This window comes from Prinia subflava, chromosome 5, assembly GCF_021018805.1.
Source record: "Prinia subflava isolate CZ2003 ecotype Zambia chromosome 5, Cam_Psub_1.2, whole genome shotgun sequence".
NCBI classification, from domain to species: domain Eukaryota; kingdom Metazoa; phylum Chordata; class Aves; order Passeriformes; family Cisticolidae; genus Prinia; species Prinia subflava.
The window spans coordinates 47,516,229-47,540,260 of record NC_086251.1 but is presented as its reverse complement, the minus strand read 5'-3'; the positions used below and the strand labels follow the sequence as shown (position 1 = coordinate 47,540,260).

At 40.3% G+C, this 24,032-nt stretch overlaps 1 protein-coding gene across 1 annotated transcript in view; it reads left to right on the top strand.

The window, feature by feature from the left end:
- FBLN5 (fibulin 5) overlaps positions 1 to 24,032 on the top strand; it is a 49,193-nt gene that overhangs the window by 8,798 nt on the left and 16,363 nt on the right. The window contains exon 5 of the mRNA XM_063399236.1: positions 23,496 to 23,618. Within this exon, the coding sequence (XP_063255306.1) occupies positions 23,496 to 23,618 (123 nt within the window). The remainder of the gene's footprint in view (positions 1 to 23,495; positions 23,619 to 24,032) is intronic.

Here is a 24,032-nt window from a genome sequence, read left to right as displayed (position 1 = left end):
GCCTCAGCTTTGAAGCACTGATGTTGTTCAAGAGACTTCCAAAGTGAAACAGGACATAAATTTAATCTGAAAGTTGTGTGAGTTTTAAAAAGCTTTCTTTTTTTTTTTTTTTTTTTTTTACCTCTCCACAAAATGTAGGGAGGCTGCAAGAAGGTTGCTCTCTCCCAGTCTGGCACCTGGCCTACCTGCCAAGGCCCCACATTCCTTGGCTCTCAAGGGAATGTGCACCCCTGGCTGTTCACATAACATTCCCCTCATGGGGTTGATATGTTTCAATGCAGAAAAAAAAAAAAAAGAAATATAATCCATTCTTCTCCCTTTCAAGCTTTTTGGCTTCATCCTTTCTGGCCTGGATGGTCACAAGCAGCGGTTAAGTGTCCACACTCCTTCCCTATCCTGGTCACCATTCAGTCTTGCCAAGATTGTTTCATCTCCAGATCTTGTCCTTTGTGAAAACAAAACTTTTCCTGGCCCAAGTGCCTCTCAAAGACACCTGTCAGTGATGGCTTTGCCCACTCCAGTGTCCTCTGTCCTTCTGTATGCTGCAGAAGTACCTGTAGCCATTTGTGGTAGCAGACAGAGAAATGCTTTAATGATAATTACTTCTTAAGTCTTCTGTGAGTTTGATTTCTAATACATAGTAATTTTTACCCCTGGAGTTGCTGAGTGCTTTATATTTTGTATGTGTAAGTGGTCTGTGTTTTCAACAGCACAGAGCTTTTGTAAATCATTCCAAAGCAGGTTGGGAATGATTTACTGCCACAATTAATGTTGGAATAAAAGACCACATACAGAAAGAAAACCAAGAACATCTAGTGCAAGAGCACTGTTTGAACTGTTTGTCTTCTAACATTACTTCTCTATAAATACAGAATGAGTTAGTCATAATAATGACTTTTTGCTCAAGGAACTTAGTCTAGTAACTGTTGGCTCAAGTTTACTGGACTGAGGGCCTGTGTTCTTGCATTATACATTCGTAAGCTGAGAGCTCTTTCCAGTTTCCTTTCACTCCACCTTGCTGTTTCCTGATTTACAATGATCTTCAAAACATGCCTCAAACACAGATCCTTCTGGGCATTGTGGAAAGAACTGTACTGGGAGGGCTCTTATTATTGCTTTCTCTCCAATTAATGCAAACTCACAATGTGAGGAGATGATGGGGTTGGAGAGGGTTGAATAGAGAGATCAGAGCAAGCAGACCTCAAAGACAGAGAGGTAAATGTTAGCAAAAGTAAAGCATAAGGCAAGATGATGATGACCTAGAGACAGAGAGAAGGGAGTAGGACAGAGGAGGTAATTAAAAAAAAAAAACAACAAATAAAAGCATAATTGTTATTTTTAAAGCAAAAGAAAAAAGGAAGAAGGAAATGGAACAATGATGTCTCCAAGTGTAAGAGAGGATTTCTTTTCATGCCTTTTTCATATCTCATTTGTGCAGTAGTCATTGCTTCAGCTTTCCTCATTTCTCAAAGATTGGCAGGACCTCCTACATTCCCCACCTATGGACACCCAATCCTACATTTGTGGAGTGAAACTCCTTCCTTGAAAAGATTACCTTTGCACAGATGGGTTTTAGATCATTATCATTTCTATTACAGGCATACCTAAACCCCACATCCAAGGCTGCAATTGTACTGCCCTGCCATGTGCCCAACCTCATTAAGAGCAGCCGATGTCTAGATGAGTTTTCAAGCAAAATGAAGGAACCAGATGTGCCTGTGTGGGGAAAGGGGAGGGAAATTGAGAGACAGAGAACTGAAAGGAGGTGCCCAGGTCTTGCATCAGGTTCATGGCTGTGCTGGGATAGAGCCCAGAGTTCCTTGTCCAATGGCCAGGCTGCCTCCTCCTAATGACTTTCCTAATGACCTCTCTGGACATATAGAAACAGGAGGAAGAAAAGTAGGGAAATGCAGCAGGGAGATTATGCCTTAGAAGGGTTTGTATAAAGAAAAGACAGATGGAGTCCACTCCTGGCATTGCCTTTTTTAACCCTATTTGGTTCAGCTCTGTCTTTCCTTTTCCTTCTTGGTCTGTGAGATAATCTCTTTTGCTGCTCCAGAGGGCCAGTTCCTGAAGGCTATGCATGATCCCTGTTAGGGAAAGACTGCCATCATATCCAAATTAACCAGAAAAAGAAGTAAAGATTACATGAGAACAGATTCTGCAAGAGGCTGAGCTCAGACTTCTGAAAGTATAGGTAATTGTTGACAGCTCCTGATTAAATTAAAGACCATGATATGTAGCTTTTACTTGTAGTATGGTTTTCCTGATGGGCTTTGTATGAGGAAATGTGAATTGAGACTTCCTGCTCCAGAGCAAAAAAGTTCCCTCTTAAGCATCTCAAGAGTTTATAGTTGGTGGCTAAGGCTTGGGTTGAAGGAGTTTGTGTTCAGTTCCCAGCTTTGCCATAAAGTGTGGCATTCCTGGAGTCACCATCCTTGGAAGTGTTCAAGAAACACCTGGACATAGCCCTCAGTACCATGAGTTGGTCTAGGGGACAACATAGTCAAAGGTTGGACTTGATGGTCTCAGAGATCTTTTCCAACCCAAATGATTCTGTGATTCTGTGCTGGGTATTTGGGGGCTAAAATGAAATAATATTCATTTTCAGGATTATAACCAGGATAATTTCACAATGGGGTGATAGGTGTGGAGGTGACTTCCAGGCAAGTATCATGTAAAGATACAGGAGAAAAAGGCCCAGTTTAATAATCCTACAGCAGTGGAGCTCAAGCTGAGACACGTAGAACTCAGTTACTTCCCCAGTTGCCCCGGTTCCAGCCAGGGGAGGGATTATTTTTGCAGTAGTCAGGAGGAGACATGGCCATAACCCAGAGGTTATTCCATACCCCCCCATGTCATTGCTCAGGGTGGGCAAAAGGACTATGTCTTCCAGGAAGAAGGGGTTCCTTCCAGCTGAGAAAGTTCTTCCAGGGTTGTTTATTATCACAGGCTGCAGTGAGCATTTTTGCATGTGAATCACTCTCTTCTATACACTTTTGTCATTATTATTGTTGCTGTTATTATTCATTTTCATTATTATCTTATCTCATTGCTCTTTCCAGTAAAGTGTTCTTATCTCAACCTCTGATGCCTCTTATGCCTCCAGACAGTGGGGGAGGGGGAGCCGCTTGTCAGTTTTTTAGTGGGAGTACTAAACTGGAAAATACCTTTCCTAAGCCACAACACCAGTTAACCTGGCTGGAATTCATTGGCTGCTTTTGTCTATATTTCTGCATAGATCAGAAAAGAGGGAAAGTCCAAGCCCTTTACCCATATCTCCAGTTTGCCTCAGGAACATCTACAAAAGCTACAAAAAAAGCTACAAAAAGCTTTCAGCAGCTATTTGATCCTAGAGTTTTTCAGTCATCTTCTATTTATGCTGTATTTGTTTCACGTTGTAGATGGTTTCCCCCTTGATTATTTAATGTAATGGGACTAAAGAAGCCAGGTTAAAATAAACATGTGGAAAATACAAACTATATGCATTAAGGTACAAGACCATAAGTCAGGAGAGTAATGAAAGAAGGATCTTTAACATCCTGGAGTACAGACATACTTAACCCTGCCCCATTGGATAAACTCACATTGTACAGCTCCAGACAAACATAACTATAAATCTTTTAGATCCAGCTTCTGAGCTTCTGATCTGATGGCCTGATTTATTCACAGTCCCATCAATCTTCATAAAGGTAACTACGAGTAAACTATAAAGTAATCATGGGTTAAAAAGTACATCTGAAAACAGCCAGAGCTCCTTCCTCCCTCAGGAAACCATTGCACCAGCACAGAGGATGGGCTGGGGCTGAGGAAAGGCAAGACTCATCCAGCCACTGCAGTAGGGTCCATCAGTAGAGCCATTCCTACAGAAATTTGACCATCAGTAAAGGTACCCTGTCCCACTTACCATGGGGAATGAGGATTGAAATGCTGTTTTTCACTGAAGTTAATCAGTTTGTGGTAGAGAAGTCAGCTTGATAGAAAAAGCTGCTGTATGTATCGATCTGGAGCAAGGTAAACTGAGCCTTCTGTGGCTTGGCTTGTTCCTGCTTTCATTCCTCCCTAAGTGCAGTGTGGGATGAGTACAGTCTGGTGGTTAAAGCACAGGCAAGTGCTTCATTTATTTGTGAAACTTCTACTACTAACAAAGAAATGAGTAGAATTGAACCAAGAAATATAACATGCAAGCCAATAATGCTGGCATGTTATTAAGCAAACGGGCACTCTGTGCACTGGAATGAAAAATAGCAGGCTCCTGAGCATCCAAAGTGTAACAGTAGGAGCAAGCCCATCATTCTGCATGTCACTGCCTTTCAAGCACCACTCACTGACTGTATTTATGTGCGATGATGTGAAAAGTGAAAACAGAATAAATACAATTACACTATAGCCACAACTGAACTTGAACGAACTACAGTCATACTGGGTAGGTAGCTGGACAACAACTGGAGACAAAAACACTTAGACCCATGATTACAGTCCCTATTGACGTTGGTGAAGATCTTAATGCAGAAGTTCTTGTGAATTTATTAGGCTTAAGTGAAGCTGTCTTAACCATAAGTACCTTATGGTCAGGGACTCAGGCACCATACTTTTCTCCTGCTAAAAAATACTGATACCACAATAAGGATTTCCTAGATTTTGTGACATTCCTTGACATTTCGATGTCAGAATAGACAGGTGGTCAGATCATAATCGTATGATTAAAAATTGTGACCACCAGGAGTGTTTGAATTTGGTTTCAACTTTACCTTGAGCTAAACTGATTCTCTGTGTGGAAATGTATATCTGCTGTTTGGGAGTGATTGAAAGTTTTCTAGTTTCTTTTACTGAGCTGTGAGCCAGGAGGGAAGCACAGTGGCATACTGAGAGGGACATCTGAATGAGAATGGGTCATGTTACAGGATGCAATGGGTTTGTGTGCAGAGAATGGGCATAAGCACAGAATGGACAGTGTCCATATCTTGTTAGATGTGCAGGCTACAGTCCAGGCACTAGAAGGTTAAAATCTTTCTAGCCTGTGACCTCTCTATTACACCATGTGTTTTAATTTCCCCCCTTTCTTGGAACCGTAGATACTTCAGTATACAAAGTGGCAAGAACCCAGGAATCTCATCTCCCTTGAGGTTTGTAGACTACAGAAGGAAAGGGTATGCAAGGAAAAGAAGTTCAACTGATACTCTGGTTTAATGGCCTCAGTTATGCTTGGTCTCTGAATTGGGGGTTATTGGCCACTGGGCTCTGAGCCAAACAATACACAGACTTCAGCTGTCACCCAGAGTTAGTTGGCAGGAGGTTATATGTGACTCAATTCAGAGGAGCAGTAATCGTGCCCAGCCTGCCATATCCTCTGGCATGTGCGGGGCAGGGCTCACACCCCTGCCATTAATGTCTGAGTGATTCCTTAGACTCACTGCTAACAGTGGTTTGATACATGGGGCTTTGTTGCCGCCTTGCCTTTATTATGTCTTACTTCCAGGGATTTCAGCAGTGCCAGATCAGTTAAAGCCACTATGTACTGATCAGCTCTGTCTGCTCTGGAGTAGATTTCATGAGCTTTCCTTTATGGAATAGCTGTCATGCAAGACAGTCCCACAAAGTAGACAATTCCAGGGCTTAAAAGAAAATCAAGTCACTTAACACAGCTGCAAAACTGACAGGAGTCGTGAGTACACTTCCTCAGTCTGTCAGCTCTTTGGCTTGTTTTTCTCTCATTTTCTTGTGAGTGACACTTTCCATACCTTCTTGTGGCATAATATGCAGAGTTCAGTATGTGATAGTCTCTCCTCACCTGGAAGACTGATTTATTTCAGTGCCTGTCAGAGCACCAGCACTCTACCCAGGCCTATGTTAATTTTTGCATATATTTGCATCACCTACAATGCCTAGAGATGGCAGTGTTTTCAATGACTTAAACGTCACTGTTTTTCTTGGCCTCTCCCTTATATTTTTTGGGTTAGTCTTGTTTCTTTTCATTTGGTTCCAGCCTGAAATTGGCCATGGTTATATGTCACAATATAAATGTTAAGCCAAAATATATAGAAAATATGAATTCTCTTCTTTGCCAGTACAAATCAGCCAAATGGACCACATGTTTTGCCAGACTCTATAGGAAGTGATAATGTGCTGGCACTGTTCCTTTGTCTTGTCCCCAGAACACCAGGCCCATGACGGAGCTGCCACACAGGAATAGAAAAGCTGCCTGATGTGTGGAGTCTAATGTGCTCTGACCCCTTAATCTGCCAGTTCTCTGCCTTCCCATTTTACTAGTTCAATGACATGAGAGAATTTTTCAAAGAAAATAAAGCTAACAGAAGATAAATGTGAGTTACAACGTGCCCAGTTCAGGGCAGTTGTTTCAGCATTCAGCCTCTTAGCTGGAATGTTCTGCCCATTGGGGATGACAAGATGTCCTGAAATCCATCTTCAGTTTTAACACCAGCAAAACCTTCTCTTCTTTCAACTATAACTCATGGTTGCAGGTGTTCTGTGGTATAAGACCACACTCCAGTGTGAGGAGAAGGATGGTCCTACCTCTGCAGAGGAGAGGATAGGCAGTGGTGTTGGTGTCAGGACAGCTGCAATGCAGGCCCAGGTCCCCAGAGCTTCGTTAAATCCTCTGCTCTCACTGACCTACATCCTCTGTGGGAGTTTAGTGTCTAAATGCCCATTGGTCTGGTCTGCAACCTTTGTCATAGGCTGACAGTACAACCTCAGGCCTCTTGGTCAATATTGCTTTCAGAACTGACTACTTCTCTGAGGAATCTCAATATCCAAGCAATCATCTGGAAACCCTTGAGGGATCTAGGTTTTCAGGCAGAGACCTTTAGCATTTACTGAAAGTTAAGGTGTGAATGGTGTCTTCTCTTGAACATCTGCAAACTCATAAGTCCATCTGGAAAATTTTTGTGTTTTTCTATATATTAACTCTACATCAGTAACATGTCACTACAGTGAGGATAAATCTGTTTGTATGCATGAAACATTCAGATACTGAAAATAAAAGAAGTGCTTCAGCTAAACAGGGTCAGTCTAGGAGGAGAGGGAGAGGAATGCACCATAAACTTGCAGGGTCTGAAAGAATTTACAACCTACTGCTTGGTCTGAAACTGTGTTGTTTGTTTTGGGGTTTCTTTTGTTTTTTTCCATAATTTTAATGTCTGCTTTTTAAAATAATATTTTGAGCTTGCTTTTCCTTTTTTTTTTGTTTTGTTTTGTTTTGTTTTGTTGTAAAGTAGAATTCTTGTTTTCTATTCAGCCCCCTAAGTAAATGAAGCATTAACTTGTGAACCAGAAAATTGCTGGTTGGATCAAAAGCAATAACTGGTTTTTGGTACAACCAACATATCTGTAGGTAACACTGAAGGGGAAGACTGCATAAACAATAATACATAGAAGTCTAGAAAAGCTACAATTATGATCAGGAAATTAAGGGACTGGAACCTGGAAGTAGGTGAAAAGATAACCTAACACATGGTCATCTGGTGGAAGATGATCAACAGAAGGCAGCGATATCAAGAGCAGTGTAGCATAAGGCAGTTTCTGGCAGAGTTACTAAGACTTCTCATTCCAGAACAGAGAGCAAAGAGTACTTCAGTATGTTCTGTTGAGAATGGCTCCAACATACTGACATTAGGTGCAAGTACTTTACTTCCAGATAAATGTAAGTTTACAGAAATCTCAGGATAGAGCAGCAGCAAGTTGGGGGCATTATTGAGGCTGACTTTGATTAAAAGAGTAAAGTGTATCGTAAAACTTAGAGTAAGATGACAGTAATTGGAACTGTAAATGACAGAGAAGCAAAAGTTTGTATGGTGGGTGGTACAAAAAATTATTATTGCTGAATAGGGTATAATTTGCTGAAAGGAAGGAAAAATACTTTTAGACTGAGCGTAGTAAAGCCCTTTATGGCACTGCAGTGTATCAGGTTATACAAGAACACATTAGGAATGTTGTAGTGGAGGAATAGTACAAAATGCAACAGTAGAATCATTTAAAAGCTGCCTGGAACAATTTTTAGCAAGAAAGAGTCTCACACAAGGTGGGGGTGTGATGCATATTGTCAGGTGTATGTTGCTGTACTTTTGAGTCCTTTGATATGTTTCCAGCTTCCAGAGTGCACAGAGGCACAAAAGAAAACACTATGGTTTATCTAACTCTGCAGAGAAAAGCTCGTAGCATGGGTAAGAGCTTCCACCCATTAAATAACATTTATTGTCACTGTGGCTGAGCAACACAAAGCTGTGATAGCTTTAATGGGTAGCCTGACATCCCCTTTCCGAAGGAGGAATCTTGGAGCAGTGCAGAGTCTGTTTGCCAGACTGCCACTCCTTAATCCTGGAGCAGGAAGCAGGCCAGGGAGAGGAGATGTGATCTGAAAGCCATAGCATTCTGCTAATTTCCTGCTATTGCAAACCCTGTGGGGAATCCCAAACCCAGCACAGGCTGGAGCAGCCTTGGATCATACTCCTGTTCTTCAGAGGTAGATTGCAGCGATATATACTCATTGCCAGCAAATCACTAAGCACTGCATCTGGAGCTTTATTTCAGAAGCAGATTAAAATTACTTTAATCAAAAGCAGGGCTGACTTTATGATAGAATAGCCCAGAACTATGCATTCTATGCATTGACAGCTATCAGTTGATTTCATGCACTCATCCCAAAAGACTGTAGCATGCCAACTTTAGGAAGGAGGTGCTCTTCCCCACTAAATCAGTGCTGTTTGAAGATACAGTTCTGTAAAACCTGTATTAGGTTTTTCAGGTGGTACATTGCATTTTGGAACAAAATTTGTTCTCATTAACATTTTCAAGTGGTTTAACTAGTCATAGATGAAAAGTGGTATAAGAGAACTTTACAGGATTGCACATAAGACTTCAAACACTGCCTATGAATTTAATTGAAAGAAGTAAAAAGTTTATCTCCTGTTCTTCAGGCAATAAGCCCAAATATAGATTTGAGTCCAGAGAATAATGTCATGGATGTGTCCTACACAGACGAGAGAATACCTCTAAAGGTAATTAGCATTTGACAATTAGCAGTATATCCATTAATGGCCCAGCAGGTCACATGCATTCTGGAGCTGGTAAGTGACATACATCATTTAAAGATACAAAATACTATCATATTCTGCTCCACAAAAACTGTAAATCTAGAAGCTTGGGGCATTAAACTATTTCAGAAATACATGATCTATCCATGGTTCATTCCCTTTGACCTGGGGACGGACATGAAATGCTAAACTAAGCACTGTCTGCAGTATCTGATTGGAGATGATTAGAAAGACTATGAATTGCAGAATGCTAATCATGCTAAGAATTTGCTAGGCCAGCTTCTGTCCTGGAGACTATGCCTTCTAAAATGGAACTGCTCCCTTGTGTGACTCAGTATGACCTGAGACCTTGTGGCAATAAGGGGCTAATAAAAGAAAGTACTATGATAAAGAAAAAAATGTAAATTAACTTTCCACTACAGCAGGCCCACATGATGGAAAATTCACTGGGATGTGCCTTCTAGAGAGTAAAAGCAGGAGTTTGCTCCAGGAATAATCACAGAGATTAAATGTTCCTGCTGGTTGAGAACATTGACTCTTCTGTTTATTTATTTACTTTTCTTTTTTTTTTTAATTACCTAAAGAGAACATGGGGTTTTTTTCAGGCCAGGCCACTTGGAAATGAACCATTTGCTTGGGAATACTCAGTGTGAACATGTATCTTTCTGAGCTTTCATGGATAATGTGAGAGCTGGTGGACTGCCTGTGACACTGGTCATGGGGCCAGTCTGGTCAGCTTGTAGCACTAGTCAGGAATTTCTGAGTTCTGATATAAGGAAGGTAGGCTTACCTTGAAGATCTGGGGACAATTGTGTGCAGGTCTGTTTGTGTGAGTGGTACAGTCTGGTTCTGTGTTTGTTCAGCATCCAATGAAATAGTTCACTGACCTCAACTGTTGCTGCTAAATTAAGCAGAGATTCACAACTAAAGTATTTTCTCTTAACTACCTCCAGGGGAGAATTCAAAGTGCAGTCAATTTCTGTTGCCTTCACAGGCACTCAGTTCTCCCAGTCATTCTGATTTGTTGGTATAGAAAAGACCTGGGCACACTGAAGGATGTCCAGCAAAGGACCACTGTGGTGGCTAGAGTGTGACAGCACATCATTCAAGGAGAGGCTGAGAGAACTGGATTCCACCTGCCTTGAGAACATGATGCTTATGAGGGAGTTGTACTGCTTGCTGCCTTCCACTGTCCAATGTGAGTGTGTAGAGAAGATGAAGCCAGATCCATCTCATAGGTGCATGTGGACAGGAATGGGCAAAAGTTGCAGCATGGGAAATTGTTATTAGCTATCAGGAGAAATGTTATCACAGTGAAGGTGGTCAAACACTGGAACAGAGGTTCAAAAACTTTGTAGCTAAAGGTTGTACCCTTGGAGAAATTTAAACCTCAAGTGGAAAAGGCCCTGAGCAGCCTGACTGAATTGTCCCTTTGAGTGGAGGCTGAGACCAGATGACTTACAGAAGTCAACTTCAACATTGCTTGTGCCATGGCTCTGAAACTGAGTGCCTCAAGCGCAGTAGCCTGTGTCTGACAGGGGTTCTAGCCTTTAATAGATTGAAGGCTCCCATAAAATGAAAGTTATAGTCTTTTGGCACATAGACTGTGAGTTCTAGCATTGATTTTAAAGTGCTGTAAGATCTTTGAATAGAGTGGGGTGCTTTTACATTTGCTTTGGAGGCTCTGTACAGCTGACCAGTTAAGTGTGACTCAAAACCCACATTACAACCCCAGGGTCTGCAGTGAGAATTAGAAGTCCTTTTTAAGAAGGGAGACCTTCAGATCTCTGCCCATGGCAGCAACTCTTGCCAACTGCTCCAGGAGCTGTCATGATTGACTAAAGAGAGTGTTATGCTTGGCACTAAGGGCATCAGGGACCTTATCAGGGGAGAAAATTGTTTTTCATATTTCATCTGAGTTTCAAATCCGTCCATGTGTCAGCATGCTTTATAACAATCTCAAAAGCACCACAAAGCCAAGGTAATTCTTGTATAAATGTTAGGACCTTTTGGGCTCTTTTATAAGCAAAGAATGGGTAGTGGAAGAAAGCCAGTGGAGAAGAAAAATCTCTGCAAGTACTGGCTTCCAGACTCAGACAGCTGTGTCCTCATTACTCTTAATAGCAAAGAGCTATGAATGTTGGGCAACATTCCCCTCTGAGTGTATACATAGCAAGCCATCTATTTATTTATTTCAGTGGTGGTGATCATTGGAAAATGCCTATAAGCCCTGCTCAAATAACTGGCTTTAACTCAGATTTGGCATTCACTGCTTTATAATGCTTGAACCACATTTTCTTGCAATGTTCCAAAAGTTGCCGCCAGCCAACTGAGTTGCAAACTGCCCTGGATAAATGAAAACTGTGTGGATATGGGAGGTTTACTTTGTTCCAATTAGTGTGTGATGTGGATGTCTACTGGCAGTTTTCCTGCTCTCCTTACTCTCAGTTCATGGCTCCCTGGAAAAAGAGGTGTTTCATCTCAGAGGGCTTTTTCAGTCTCTCTCTCTCTCTCTTTCTCTCTCTCTCTCTCAGTTACCCCTGTCAGTTACCTGTAGGGCCGAAATTAAGACAGAAAATTTCTAGATTTGTGATATTCTGATATAGCAAGATCTTAAAGGAGATGTGCTGAGCCTTTAGGGGCAGAAAGTTATGTTTTGTTTAGCCCCAAGACCTGCCAGTTTTGAGCAGGACCATGACACATTCTAGATGGTTGCAAAACTCCCAAGCAGGACAAGATATGAGGCTGAAACTGCATCGAAGAAAATTTCTAATAAAATTTACCTAACATTTGCAGGAGTCCTGTCCCCCACCTGTCAATCAATAAATCTATTGAGATAAGGGCAGATCTTCCTCTGTATTGATCATGGTATAAAACAGAAGTCTTGATCTGGATGGTCTTGACTGAACTTTCTTTCCATGAAACTGAAGATTCATTTCACTGAAAAACTGAGGAAAAACCCTACATTTCTGGTAATTGTTTCTGCTTCACTATATGAACGTCCAGACACACATTCTGCATGCCAGGCTCTTTTCCCTGGTTTTAATGGCTTAGATTTGGGGAGTAAGGTGTTAGCCTCTTGGGAAAAGTCAAAGTGACCATTATATGTGTGTTTGACTCACACAGTTTCAAGTGACATGAGGCAATCTACAGCCATGCCACCTCCAGCTGGTGCCTCCTTGCATGCTCAAGCCAAACTGTTTTGCCTCCAGCCCTTTATTGAATGAGATGCTGGTGATTATTGCTGAAGCTTTTGTGAGAAATCAGCAAGTGACAAATCCCATATAAGGGATCTCTATCATGATATCCCATGATAGAGATCTCTTGTTGTCTTTTTTTCATATATATTGAATAATTCAAGTTATCCTATGAGAGTGACTACAGCATTCATACTGAATTATTGCTATGGGTATGTACATATTGTTCACCTAGAATCTCACTAGTATTTTCAGTTGTTTGCACAACATGCTGGATGTTGCACATCCAAAGTGGCTGCATTTTAATGGCAGAAGCAGCCGTTCCAATAAAATTTTCTGTTATAACCTGCAGGTGGATATTTGTATCCCTTTGTTTTCACTGTGGCTTTAATTTCTGGATCCATTTGGATCGATTTCTTCTGCCATATTAAAAGTCGGACTGTTCTCTTCTTTACTAGTTATTGTGGTTTATTCACAGTCCCAGGCCTCTCTAGCCTGCCAAAACACTTGGAAAAGGAGCTCTTAATGACTCAGTTAAAATGTACGGTCAAGAAGTTCACTTATTAGAGGAAATGTAAACTGACCACCAATTGGCTAAACCAGCTGGCTGGACTATTTGTGCTTGAGATCTCTCAAAGCTCCCCAGGGAACAAAAGTGGGAATAGCAGTTCTCTGCTTTTTGTTCTCTCATGTTCTGTACTCTAACAGAAAAGTCTTTGAAAAAATTTGTTGGAGGAGAAGCCAATAGCATTTGACCAACATATTTAAAAGCTTTATAAATAATGCTTTAAACGCCTATATTTTTGATACATTCTTTTTTTCAGGGTCCTTTTTAAAAAATCATAGTATTGCAGAGAAAATGTACAATTCAGCTATAGAAAATTCACTTCTTCAGTATTAATGGTTCTACACCTCTTCTGTAAAATTTTATAAGCCTTCTCTAGAGATTCTTGCATGAGACTATATCGTATCATGCAACAAACTGATGATTATAAGGATCTTTTTTCTTATTTCTGAGTGTGCATTTCCTGGCTCTGACTGCACATTTTTTGTTTCTATTGCAGTAGAAAGTGCTACTTAGGTAACCCCTCAGCAGCTGGGGGTATTCTCAGTAAAAGCTCACTGACTCCTATTACCACCCTACCAGCAGATCACAGAGTAGCATATGGTCATAAAAAAATGTAATTTTGAGAAACCACTGTAACACTTCATTTATTCAGCTGAAAAATATATTTTATGATGATGAAGATAAAAGCATCTTGAGCAAAAATTTCTTTGTACCTCCTAATTCAGCAGGTTCCTTGTCATCAGTAGAAAGGTAATGTGTCTGCCTCACTTCAGCAGGGTACTTGGGTCACTCTTGTTCTGCTATACTGCAGCTATTTGGCATAGAATAAGTGCAGCGGGGAAATAGCTGAGATTCCCAAATCACATGCACTGATCATGCATTTCATAAGATGTGCAGAACCTGCAGCAGAAAATCATGAATCAAGAGAATACAGTTATGCCCCAGTCCAAGGGGTTTCCATTTTTAGATAAAGCTCTTGGTTGAAATCAGTAGCTTGTCTTATTTTTGATCCCAGAGTCAGCATACTGACTGTGCATTTGTGCAGAAGCTCTTGTGGGACAGCAGGAGTAGTCCACACAAGTGGCTGTGATCTTGTACCAACAGGGAGCCCTGGGAATTGGTGAGAGTGAGGATCTGTGGTCATGCAGGCAATGCCAAGTGTATGAACCACACGCAGCTCTCTTCTGAGCAGAGAGGGGAGAGGCTGCTGGCCCTTTAGTCCCCTTGCTATGCACATCTTTGCATGGCTGTCATGTAAATCTCAGCCACAAAAGCACGACTAGAACTGTGTTTGAAGAGCAAAGTCCTTCACAGTTTAGCTGTTGTTTATCATCTCTGAGTAATGTGAAAAGTGGGCTCGCTAAGGAAAGGCTCAGCTGGCAGGAGACATAGAACCTGTGACACATGTTGAGCAATTTTCATACCAGGCAGAGGGAGCAGAATTACAGATTCATGCCTCACACTTATTTAGTATCCATTTCCAGACTGACCCTCTGTGAAAAAACTCACTTTAATCCTTGTTTAACCATCAGCCAATAACCTAATGCATATGGGGTGCAGATAGAAAATTAATTCAACAATCAATGGCCGGTCCTCAGACAGTGAAATATGCAATTAAACAGGTGTTTAGGGAGTTGGTTTTGGCTTGTGTCCAAGCTCAGCAGGGTCAGTTGTCCTTGGAAAAACACTGACCCCACACAGCAGCAGTTTGAATTTGGCTTCAGTCTGCACTTTAGGAATGTGGCATTGTTATTTCTTCCCTTTTCTTATCAAATGTAATTATCTTGAGAAAAAAAAAAAAGTTTTGAGAAAACATGTGATTTCACTGAGTAAAAATCTACTACTGAGGAAATTATTTTTCAGTGTCCAAATAAGGAGTGGGGGAGAAGTTTGGGGAAAGTGCTCTGTTCCAAGTAATCTTGGAACTGATACCCATGTTGCTGAGCTCGGATGTTTAGTCCTGGCCTGCAATTATGCCTATAAAAAACAGACATCCAATCTTTGTATTATTTTAAAATGGAGCCCTGAGGGTTATAAATGACTGAATGAGCTTTAGTATTTGAGCAGACAGAGATTCTGGAACGAGCTGTCAGCTTCAAGCCTCTCTTCCAGAACGTTGCATCTTAAAAGCCAGGTTAGCTCCTGGGGTTGTGACAGTAAAACAGTGGGACTAAAACAGAGACAGAATGAAATAAAGATATAGGGCCCCCAAATCACCCACACTTTCTTGTAAAAGGGGGAAGAAGATTTTCCATGGCAAATGTTTTCAAGTCTGCAAGACCTGTACTCTCACAACTGTCAAATTAATCTTCAGTATTACTGTGTTGAACCCATGGTGCTAGTGGCTCCCAAATAATCATGATGGAAAAACATACCCACTTTTGTCAATCCCTGATCAAAAGAAGGAAACACAGCCACAGCTACTACTGTGACCCACAGAAGTTTGTAGCATGATTATCAGAATTCATTACTTAAGAAAGGAAGTCATGCATGCTAAATACGTTCCAAAGAGAACAAAATGTAACAGTCCATCTGTGAAACAGCACACATTGCCAAAAGCATATTGTCTTGGAAATCTGCTGTCCACATTGGCTTCCCGTTCATCACAGAGTCCAAGCAAAGTTTCACTTCTATTTGTCATAGTCTACAAGAGTGTGGTTCTAGCTCAGAGATGATAAGCTCACATCCTTCCATGACAGCTCTCTGCTAGTGCTGTTATTCCATTGTCAGCCAGCTGGGAAAGGAACTGCCATGGGGGGAGTGAACAGTGACAGTGCCCCGAGCACAGACCACGCCTGTGGAGGGATAAGCGCAGTCACAGATCCCACCACTTTCAACACCAGTGGATGGCTGAACGACAATAGTCTCCCTTGTTCCTGTTGGGGCAGGTGCAAATCATCTCCTTGGGATGGAACTTCCTTGGTAAACTTTCCACTCTGTGCATTTACTCTATCATGTGGTATTGAACCACATGCTCTTAAGTACCAAGATTTTTTTTTCCTTTAGAAGTAGCTTTTTGTCAAGAAAATCTTTTCCTACCTGAAGGGCTCTGAAAAGTCTCTGAATTGATGAGTTGATCTTAACGACTTAGTTTCCTTCTCTATTCTTTAATGCATAAAGTCCTGTTTATGAACAATCTTTTGTTTTTTATTTTCTGAGCAGAAGAAAGGCAGTGTCTTTGCTTACAATTTTTGCCAGAGGGTAGGTGCTCCCAGTTCCTAAAAACCTCTGTTCCTTTTCCTATTGTCTGCTGGCATCTTCCCATGGCTACCCACCTTGTAAAGTTACTTAGACTGCTGAAAAATTTACTACTTCCTGCATGACCACCTCCTCTATCTTGGAGTTTAGTCCTTTTGAGGCTCTTTGATTCAACAAATTGTCTGTGGTAATAGCTTGGATTCTTCCTCTTTTACTTGGTTCATCCTTCATAAAGAAGCAATCACTCTACATGTACTGAAAGGAAGGTTGTTGGCATCCCCAACATATTTAGGCCGATGAGTTAACATCTAGCACAAAACTGTTAGTAACAATTTCTATGTTTTCAACGCATTTCTGAGCTTAGTAAAAAGCATTAGAGGTACAATTTCTTTCACTAAAAATCTGTTTTATTGATTAAGGGACAATATGCTCACATTTAAATGTTTTCAATGGAAAAATCTTTTGGAAGAACCTTGCAAATTCCTATCCCCATTTTCAGTACTTTTACTAGTTCAGTTAGATTTCCTTATGGCCTAGGAAATGGAATATGAAGTAAGGCAAACAGAAAATCTCAGGTATGATGGGTATGGATATAGACAAAAATAACTAAACATTGAAAGGTGTTAAATTATTCAGTGAATATTTTATGACACCACTTTGACCACATAATTTGTATTATTTGTGACCCAGGACACAGAACTTTACCCATCAAATGGTGTTTTGAAGACATAGTTTTTTGCTACAGCTTGTTTAAAAGAATAAATACTGCTGTGGTATAAGGCTCTAAAATACAGGAACAGTTTTTAACATCCCAAGTTTTTTCATATGTAATTTCACAGCAATATTCACAGTCCTATCTGTAAGGGTAAGACGAGATAAGCCAGATAATTCTTTTAATTTGCCACTGACTACGTCAATAATTCTCTTTCTGCTTCAGTAACTGCTGGAAACTTTGAGTTTCATGCACCATCTACCATGTGCTTTATTATGCTTTTTCAGATGCTTAAACAGAAGCACTAAAGCATATGCCTTATTTTTATTTTGAATTTGTCTTCTAAACACTGAATTATATCGCATTGTCTTTTGCTTTAGCTTTAGTGACCATCATCAGAGAAGAACATAGCCTCCATGAAGATGCTTACAGATCTTGGGCAAATATACCTTGAACCTTTTCTTAAATATAAGATTATTAAATGAAGCATTATCTTGCTCTAAGATAAATTTTTGTGGCTTGGAAAAACTCTTTGGAATCTCTTGGTATCTCTTTGCAATATCAGTTTTTGAAGTGTTGACACCAGAAATGTATTTCAGTAATTATTGCACTAATGCAATGTACAGTGGTAAGAACAATTTCCTGTGTCTACTCAGTGTTCTCATAGTTATGTTTGTCTTTTCAGCAACATCATGTCAGGATAAGTTCATGCTCAAGTGATTATCTCTAACAACCCCACAGTTATTTTTTTGACCTACATTTTTTACTCTTGACATATGACCTTGCATTTGTCTGTCTTGAAAAGCACTTTCAAATGTGCCCACCATACCTAGCAAAATACTTTCATACAAATCTTCATTTGACATTTTAGTTCTTAATTCCACCAGCTTGTGATCCTCTGCATTTTAACACAAATGTGGAAAACAGTGGGCCAAAACCAGATCCTCAGAATTCCACATTTATGATTCTCTCTTGAACTCCTAGTCTTAGTTTTTTTGGTTTGAGAAATACAGAATATGTCTGGTCTTAATTCAGTGGATTAGAGTGTTGGTTTTCTGTTTATGCTGTGATTTCTTGCAGTATTATTGATACAAATAAGAGTGGTCTCAGTCCTGCATTCTTGGTAGACATGAGTCAGTACCAAAAAAAGATCTCCTGAGAAGAATTAGCCTTGGTGGTGAGATGTAATGTTGTGCTGCAGTTTCATATCTAGGTTTCCTGTCTATATTAATATGTTGCCCCATTTTTGTGTATGCATAGCATTTAAATGATTTCTTTTTTCTTTAATTTATGAGCCCTGAATTAAAAATGTCATTCATTGTTCTGTGATGTGGCTAAATTCTAAAGAATCCACTAATACCCATTAATATTAGCTTTTACAGATAATAAAACACAAAGCCAGTCATTTGCATGCTAAACACAATTAGTTCATGTATTTATTTTGACATTGTAAATGATATTTATCCAGTCACCAGGCATCCTGCCATCCATTAAAAATACAATCTGTACCAATAAAAACAAAGCATCAGCACATCACATCCTACAAAAGGCAGGAAGCCAGCCAGAAATTAAAAAAAAAACTTTCTCCACCCTTGCAATCCCCAAATGAAATCCCATCGCCCCAGCCACCTCACCTCTTGCCAAAATGTCAAGTAAAGACAACATCACACCCCAGAGCTGCTAAACCAAACCACCACAGCCATTTTTTTAAGGCAAACACGCAGATCTAAGAGAGAGGGATGTGGTTAATTTTGGAGTGTTCAGGCTTCAGCTCTTGCAGCACGTTTCCTTACAAACCGATGTGGAGATGCCATCTACCTATTCTCTCACTCTGTCAGTAACCCAGAGATCTTTAAAACTCATGGCTTGGAGCCATGAGGCTCTGTTCAGTGTAGGCTGGTATTTCTTAGCAGGCAGAGAGCAGTGGTCTGGAGGGGCCATGTGGTTGCTCTCAGTATTCATCTCGGAAGTACCAAAGTGAATCATTCCCACTTTAAGTCAGATTTTAATTTGTCTGGAGTGCTGCCTGAACTTCTGCCTTTGGAATTAGCTGTGGGAGCAGTAATGTGAATACAGCAACTGGAAGGATGGATAAGAGAAGTGAATGCAACAACTGGAAGGATGGGTGAGAGGATATAGATGACCACTAATTTAATAGCACACCACAGAATAATAAAGAGCTGAAACAACTGGAGACAGCTTTGGCCAAGCATTCCTTGGCAGGAGAAGTTTTGAACAGTGACCCATCTATCCTGCCTTGGCTCTATGGTGTGCTTATGAAGTGCTGAACAACTGCTCTCTCTAAGGAGTCACCCAGAATCACTAGTCATTTGGGAAAATCTGAATTTGTTCAAAATTATTAGGTATGACAACCTTTAATATCCTCAGTTTTTTTCATATGTAATTTCACAGCAACACTGACAGTCCTGTCTGGAAGGGTAAAAAGTGGTGTAAAAGCCAAACAACTCTTTTAATTTGCCATGGACTACATCAATAATTCTCTTCCTTCTTCAGTAACTACTAGAATCTTTGAGGTTCCATGCAACCTTAAGGTAGAACAGCGACATTCTAAGTAGCACAGAATTTAGCTGAAAAACTTTGATGCTTCTGAGGTCTTATAGTAGAACATAATGCTTTCAGAATGATGGTTAATATTTTATTTTAGATCTCACCAGCCAAAGAGTCTGCATAAAATTTCTGAAAAAGTGGTATTTTGAAATGTTCATATAATAGGTGCAAGTTGTACATGAGAGACTACAAGACAGAAGGGTCTGTGACCTGCTCCTGTTTCTGTTTTTTTAAATGGTCAAAGGCTTGTTCTTTAGTTCCTTAATCTTGAATTTCCTCATTAAAATCCAGGTGCACTGGTATTTATCACCAAGCGGGATATTGTAGGATTTTGTAGTCCAGGTTGATTTGTATTAGGATTGGAAGGCATCAAATAAAAATAGACTCACTGTGAACAGCTTTTGTGCATAAGAAGGCAAGCCCTGTCCTGATGAGTTTTAGGTGCTAAACAGGGAGGGAGACTGGACTGTGGCAGAAATAATGGATTTTTATTATTTTATAATCCCTGTTTTTCAAATAGGAAGCAGGGTGATGAAAGATGAAAAACCAAGGAAGAGTTCCCAAAAGATAAATTCTCAGCCCATGAGCTACAGTGTGGTCAGTGTCTCTGTGCTGGCTTCCTTGTCCTGCACAGTAACCACCAATTACTTGAGTCTATCTTCATTGAGGACAGATCTAATTTGTATTTTCTTCCCAGTCCACTTCATGGCAATTCTTCTTTGTTGCCACATACTGAGTCATCTAGCCAAAATCTCACGAGGTATTCCTTAACCAGTAGCTATTATTAAAGACTAGACTTGTTGTTTGGATGCAGGTAAGATTTTCTAGGGATCTTGGTGATGAAAGATACTAAAAGCAGGTTTGGTATAATGAAAACCATCCTTGTATTATCAGTGATGGGTGACAGCATCTGATGCTTTCATGGCACTGATGCTGAGATCATAAAATACCACAATTTGTTAACATCTTGAATGGAGGGCAATGGGGTTTCTAGGGTTTCTTGCTAGCATGCTCCCCTTTAATAACTCTTCTGCTCTCCAGCTAATTAGACTTTACTTTGGGGCTCGGAGGACAACTCATTGCAGTATTTCTGTCCACGGTGAAGACTATGACACAGGTTGTGCTGCATCAGACACATTCTTCCAAACTTCAGAAAAATGGACCTTGGGGATTTCTTAACCACATGTGCTACCCTTCTATTGAGTAGGCCTTACAGTTTTTTATTCTCTGAATTTGTCTTATCTGCTTCGAACCTACAGAACTACTGAAAATCTATTATCATGTACAATTAGCATCACAGTTTTGCCTGAGTATTGTGTATGACCCATCATAGAGGCAGAGGTAGTACAAATGGCTTTGAAGACACCTAAGATTTATGCTTGAATAGGACAGAAATAAGCTGTGCAGCCAGACAAAGAAATTATTCATGCTTTATTGACAGATTGTCATGTTGCACTTGCAACTTCTTGCAATTTTCCATTCAAACAAAAATGCCCTGGAAGTGTTTTGATGTAACTTCTATATATATCCATTATAGGTAACCTCATGAAGTTCTCCCCAGTGGAAATAATCTGGGATTGTTTGGGTTGTTTTTTTCATTTCCCTGCCAAATGTCTAGTTCTAGACTTTACCAACCACATCTGTTCTTACTGGATGCTACATTGTGTAAACTGGGTAAAACACCCTATGTCTGCCAGGTCTGATATGCTTCAGGAAGATACCTAATGTCTGGCCAATTGTTGCACCAATTTCAGCGTGCAAATATCCACTCTCACTTAGTGAGCCCATATATTGTGGATAATCTGGGGCAGATAGCCTGGGATTGTACTACCTGTTTCAACTGTGAAGGCTGCTTGCCAAAAATACTTCATTTGATTGTATTGGCTGGGTCAGTCAGAGTTTAATATCACTTCATGGTAAGGGGCAATCTTAGAGAATGCCAGACATGAAATACAGAACTGGATGTGTGCACTCAGGCCCAACCAAAAAGATTTGCTGCTACCAGTAAGGCTGTTGCTTGCATAAAACTACTTCAGTGAAGTCACCAAGGTACAAAATGTGAGGAGTCAAGGTATTCTGCATAGACAACCTCAGGGTCATCAGGTTTTCTGGCAGAAAGTCCACAGGAGGCCTCCATTGTAAAAAATGTTGCATTCCAATGGAAATATGCTTCCAATACCACCACAAAAGGTGAAGACTGGGAAAATAAATAAAAGCAAATAAATCTGCTTGTTATAAAGCAAATGGAAGAGGATCAATGTCTTCTCTGGAGTGGAGCTCAAGCAACTGCTACAAGGATGTCTTGGGAACAAAACCTATCCCGTAGCCACTCATTGCTTTAAGTGAAAGACATTGTACCCCTGCAATAAAAATGCACCACAGAAGAGTGGAGGATCTGTTGTCTTCAAAGAGTCTTGTTACCATAAGTGGCAAGACCATGACCCTCATTTTGTTTTCACTTTACTTCATCTATTAATATTACTGGAAGCAGGGAACATGGAAAATGAAAATCTCCTTTTTAAGCTTAGTGCAGACTCGAAAAAGCAGGATTGGCCAGATCCCAAGGTACCACTCCTAAAACAATAAGCAAGCATGACAAATAGAAAGCTTTTTCATTTAGAAAACATTAGTGTCATTGTTATTAAATTTATGGTTAGATAAAATCTCTGTTCAGATACAACAATTATGTGTGATATGCTGTGAAGGGAGGATCCAGATTTTTCAGCCCAATCGCAGAAGCAATTGCTGAACTGAACAACATATTTATGGACCTATACAGTCTAGACTTGTTATCTTACCCTTTTCCCACTTCCCCCATCATTTTGCCAACCTTCATCTGGCCAATAAATACATGGGAACCGATTTCTGACAGAGTTAATTACCTCTAATTGTACCCCCCTTGTTATCTTACCAGCTTTGACTCACCATAAATTGTTCCACTACAGATGTTGGCAAGATAAGAACTCTAGACTCTCTCCATAAGTATAATATGTATGTATTTATTTATATATCTGAACATGTCAGATATGCTGCTGTGGTAGACTGGATCCGTTGTTTCATGACTGCTAGGACTGTACAGCTGACTGGCTGTGCTTGCTGCCTTGGGGGCAGAATCAGAGATGTAACTCTGCTGTCTGCTCCAGCCCAGGGCATTGGTGACTTTCAGTCATGACCTAACGAAGTCTGGGTTAATAAGAATCAGGGGAGGATCAAGGGAGTAACATTGCTAGGATGACATAGTGCTTCAGCAAAGGCCAGTGCACAGTATGCTGGAATAAAAAATAGTTTAGGTATCAGTAAATAAAACACAGAAACTTAGGTTGGCTGGAAAAAGGACATGATTTATCTTTTGGCATTTCCATTTCTGACATCTAGAGGCAAACCTGACGCCTGAAACATCAGGGAAGATATTGAGCAAGTGATTCAAAATGAACTTCTGACTCTGAAAGGCATTTTTAATCAGTTATGTTCCAGAGTCCCGGCTTATATAAATGTAGGAATGCTATTTACCTCCTTTGGAAAAAAAAAAAAAAAAAAGGAAAAAAAAAAGCCCACAACAAAAACACCCTAAGGGGTTGTAATAAAACCCCAACTACATTAAACCCAATAAAGATGGGGGGGGGGAAATTAAAAGAAAATAGTATTACTGTCAGGAAATTGATTCCAGGGAAGTATACATTTTTTGGTCAGGTAAAGGTTGATTTCTGGTTGAACTTTCTGTCTGAAAAATTACAGTGAGATGGTCTGCATTGGTGGGGGTAGGAAGTATTTTTTTATGTCTCTGTGTTGAGTTTGTACATCTCTCAAACTCCCCTTCATCTCTTACTTTTCAGTGGGGTTGCATAATCCTTTCAGCAGCCTCTCTCTAGGACGGAACAATGCCCTGTAGCATGGAAATCCCAGCTCAGTGACATAGCAAATGTGGAAGTAACAAAAAGTTTGAGATAATGAGAGACTTTCCTTGAGGAGAAAAACTGAAACACTGGGTCACCTGCAAAACTGAGAGATTTGATGTGCATCCTCAGTTCTCACTGCCCTCAGACATTTATTATTGTGAATTTTCCTTCAGGTTATGGCCATTCTGTCTACTCTCCCAAACTCTAATTCCTTGCACAAAGACAGTGTACACACTGTACAATATGAAAAATGTTCTGTTGTTGCTATTTCTAACATTTTCCTTCTGTATTTCTGTGTTGCAGATGTGGATGAATGCGCTTCAGATTCTCACCAGTGTAACCCCACCCAGATCTGCATAAATACTGAGGGGGGCTATACCTGCTCTTGCACTGAAGGCTACTGGCTGTTAGAAGGGCAGTGTTTAGGTAAAATCCTCATGTGATATGGTATCTGAGTGTCTGTGTATGCGTACTTGTTACTCCCAGAAATAATGTCACTAAGCACTTTTGTCAAGTGCACAGTTAAACCTTCAGCTAGGTGGAAACTGTCTTTTGTCTCTGTAAGTGCCAGTGAAATCTTTGGCAGAGAGGGTCCCTCATGGAACAAAACTGTAGATGTAAATGCCTGATGACTAGCACCATAATAGTGTAATAACTGGGCTTTTCATATCCACAGTCTGAAGGATTCCCTTTCATATAAGATCAATTGCAAGTGTGTGTGCATAAAGACTTTTGCCCAAACAGAGCTGTGCTTTCCTTGACACTGTGGACCTGAAAGGATCCATATTTGATACCAAGAAATGGGACCAACAGTAAATCCTTAGTCAACAAATTCTTTTG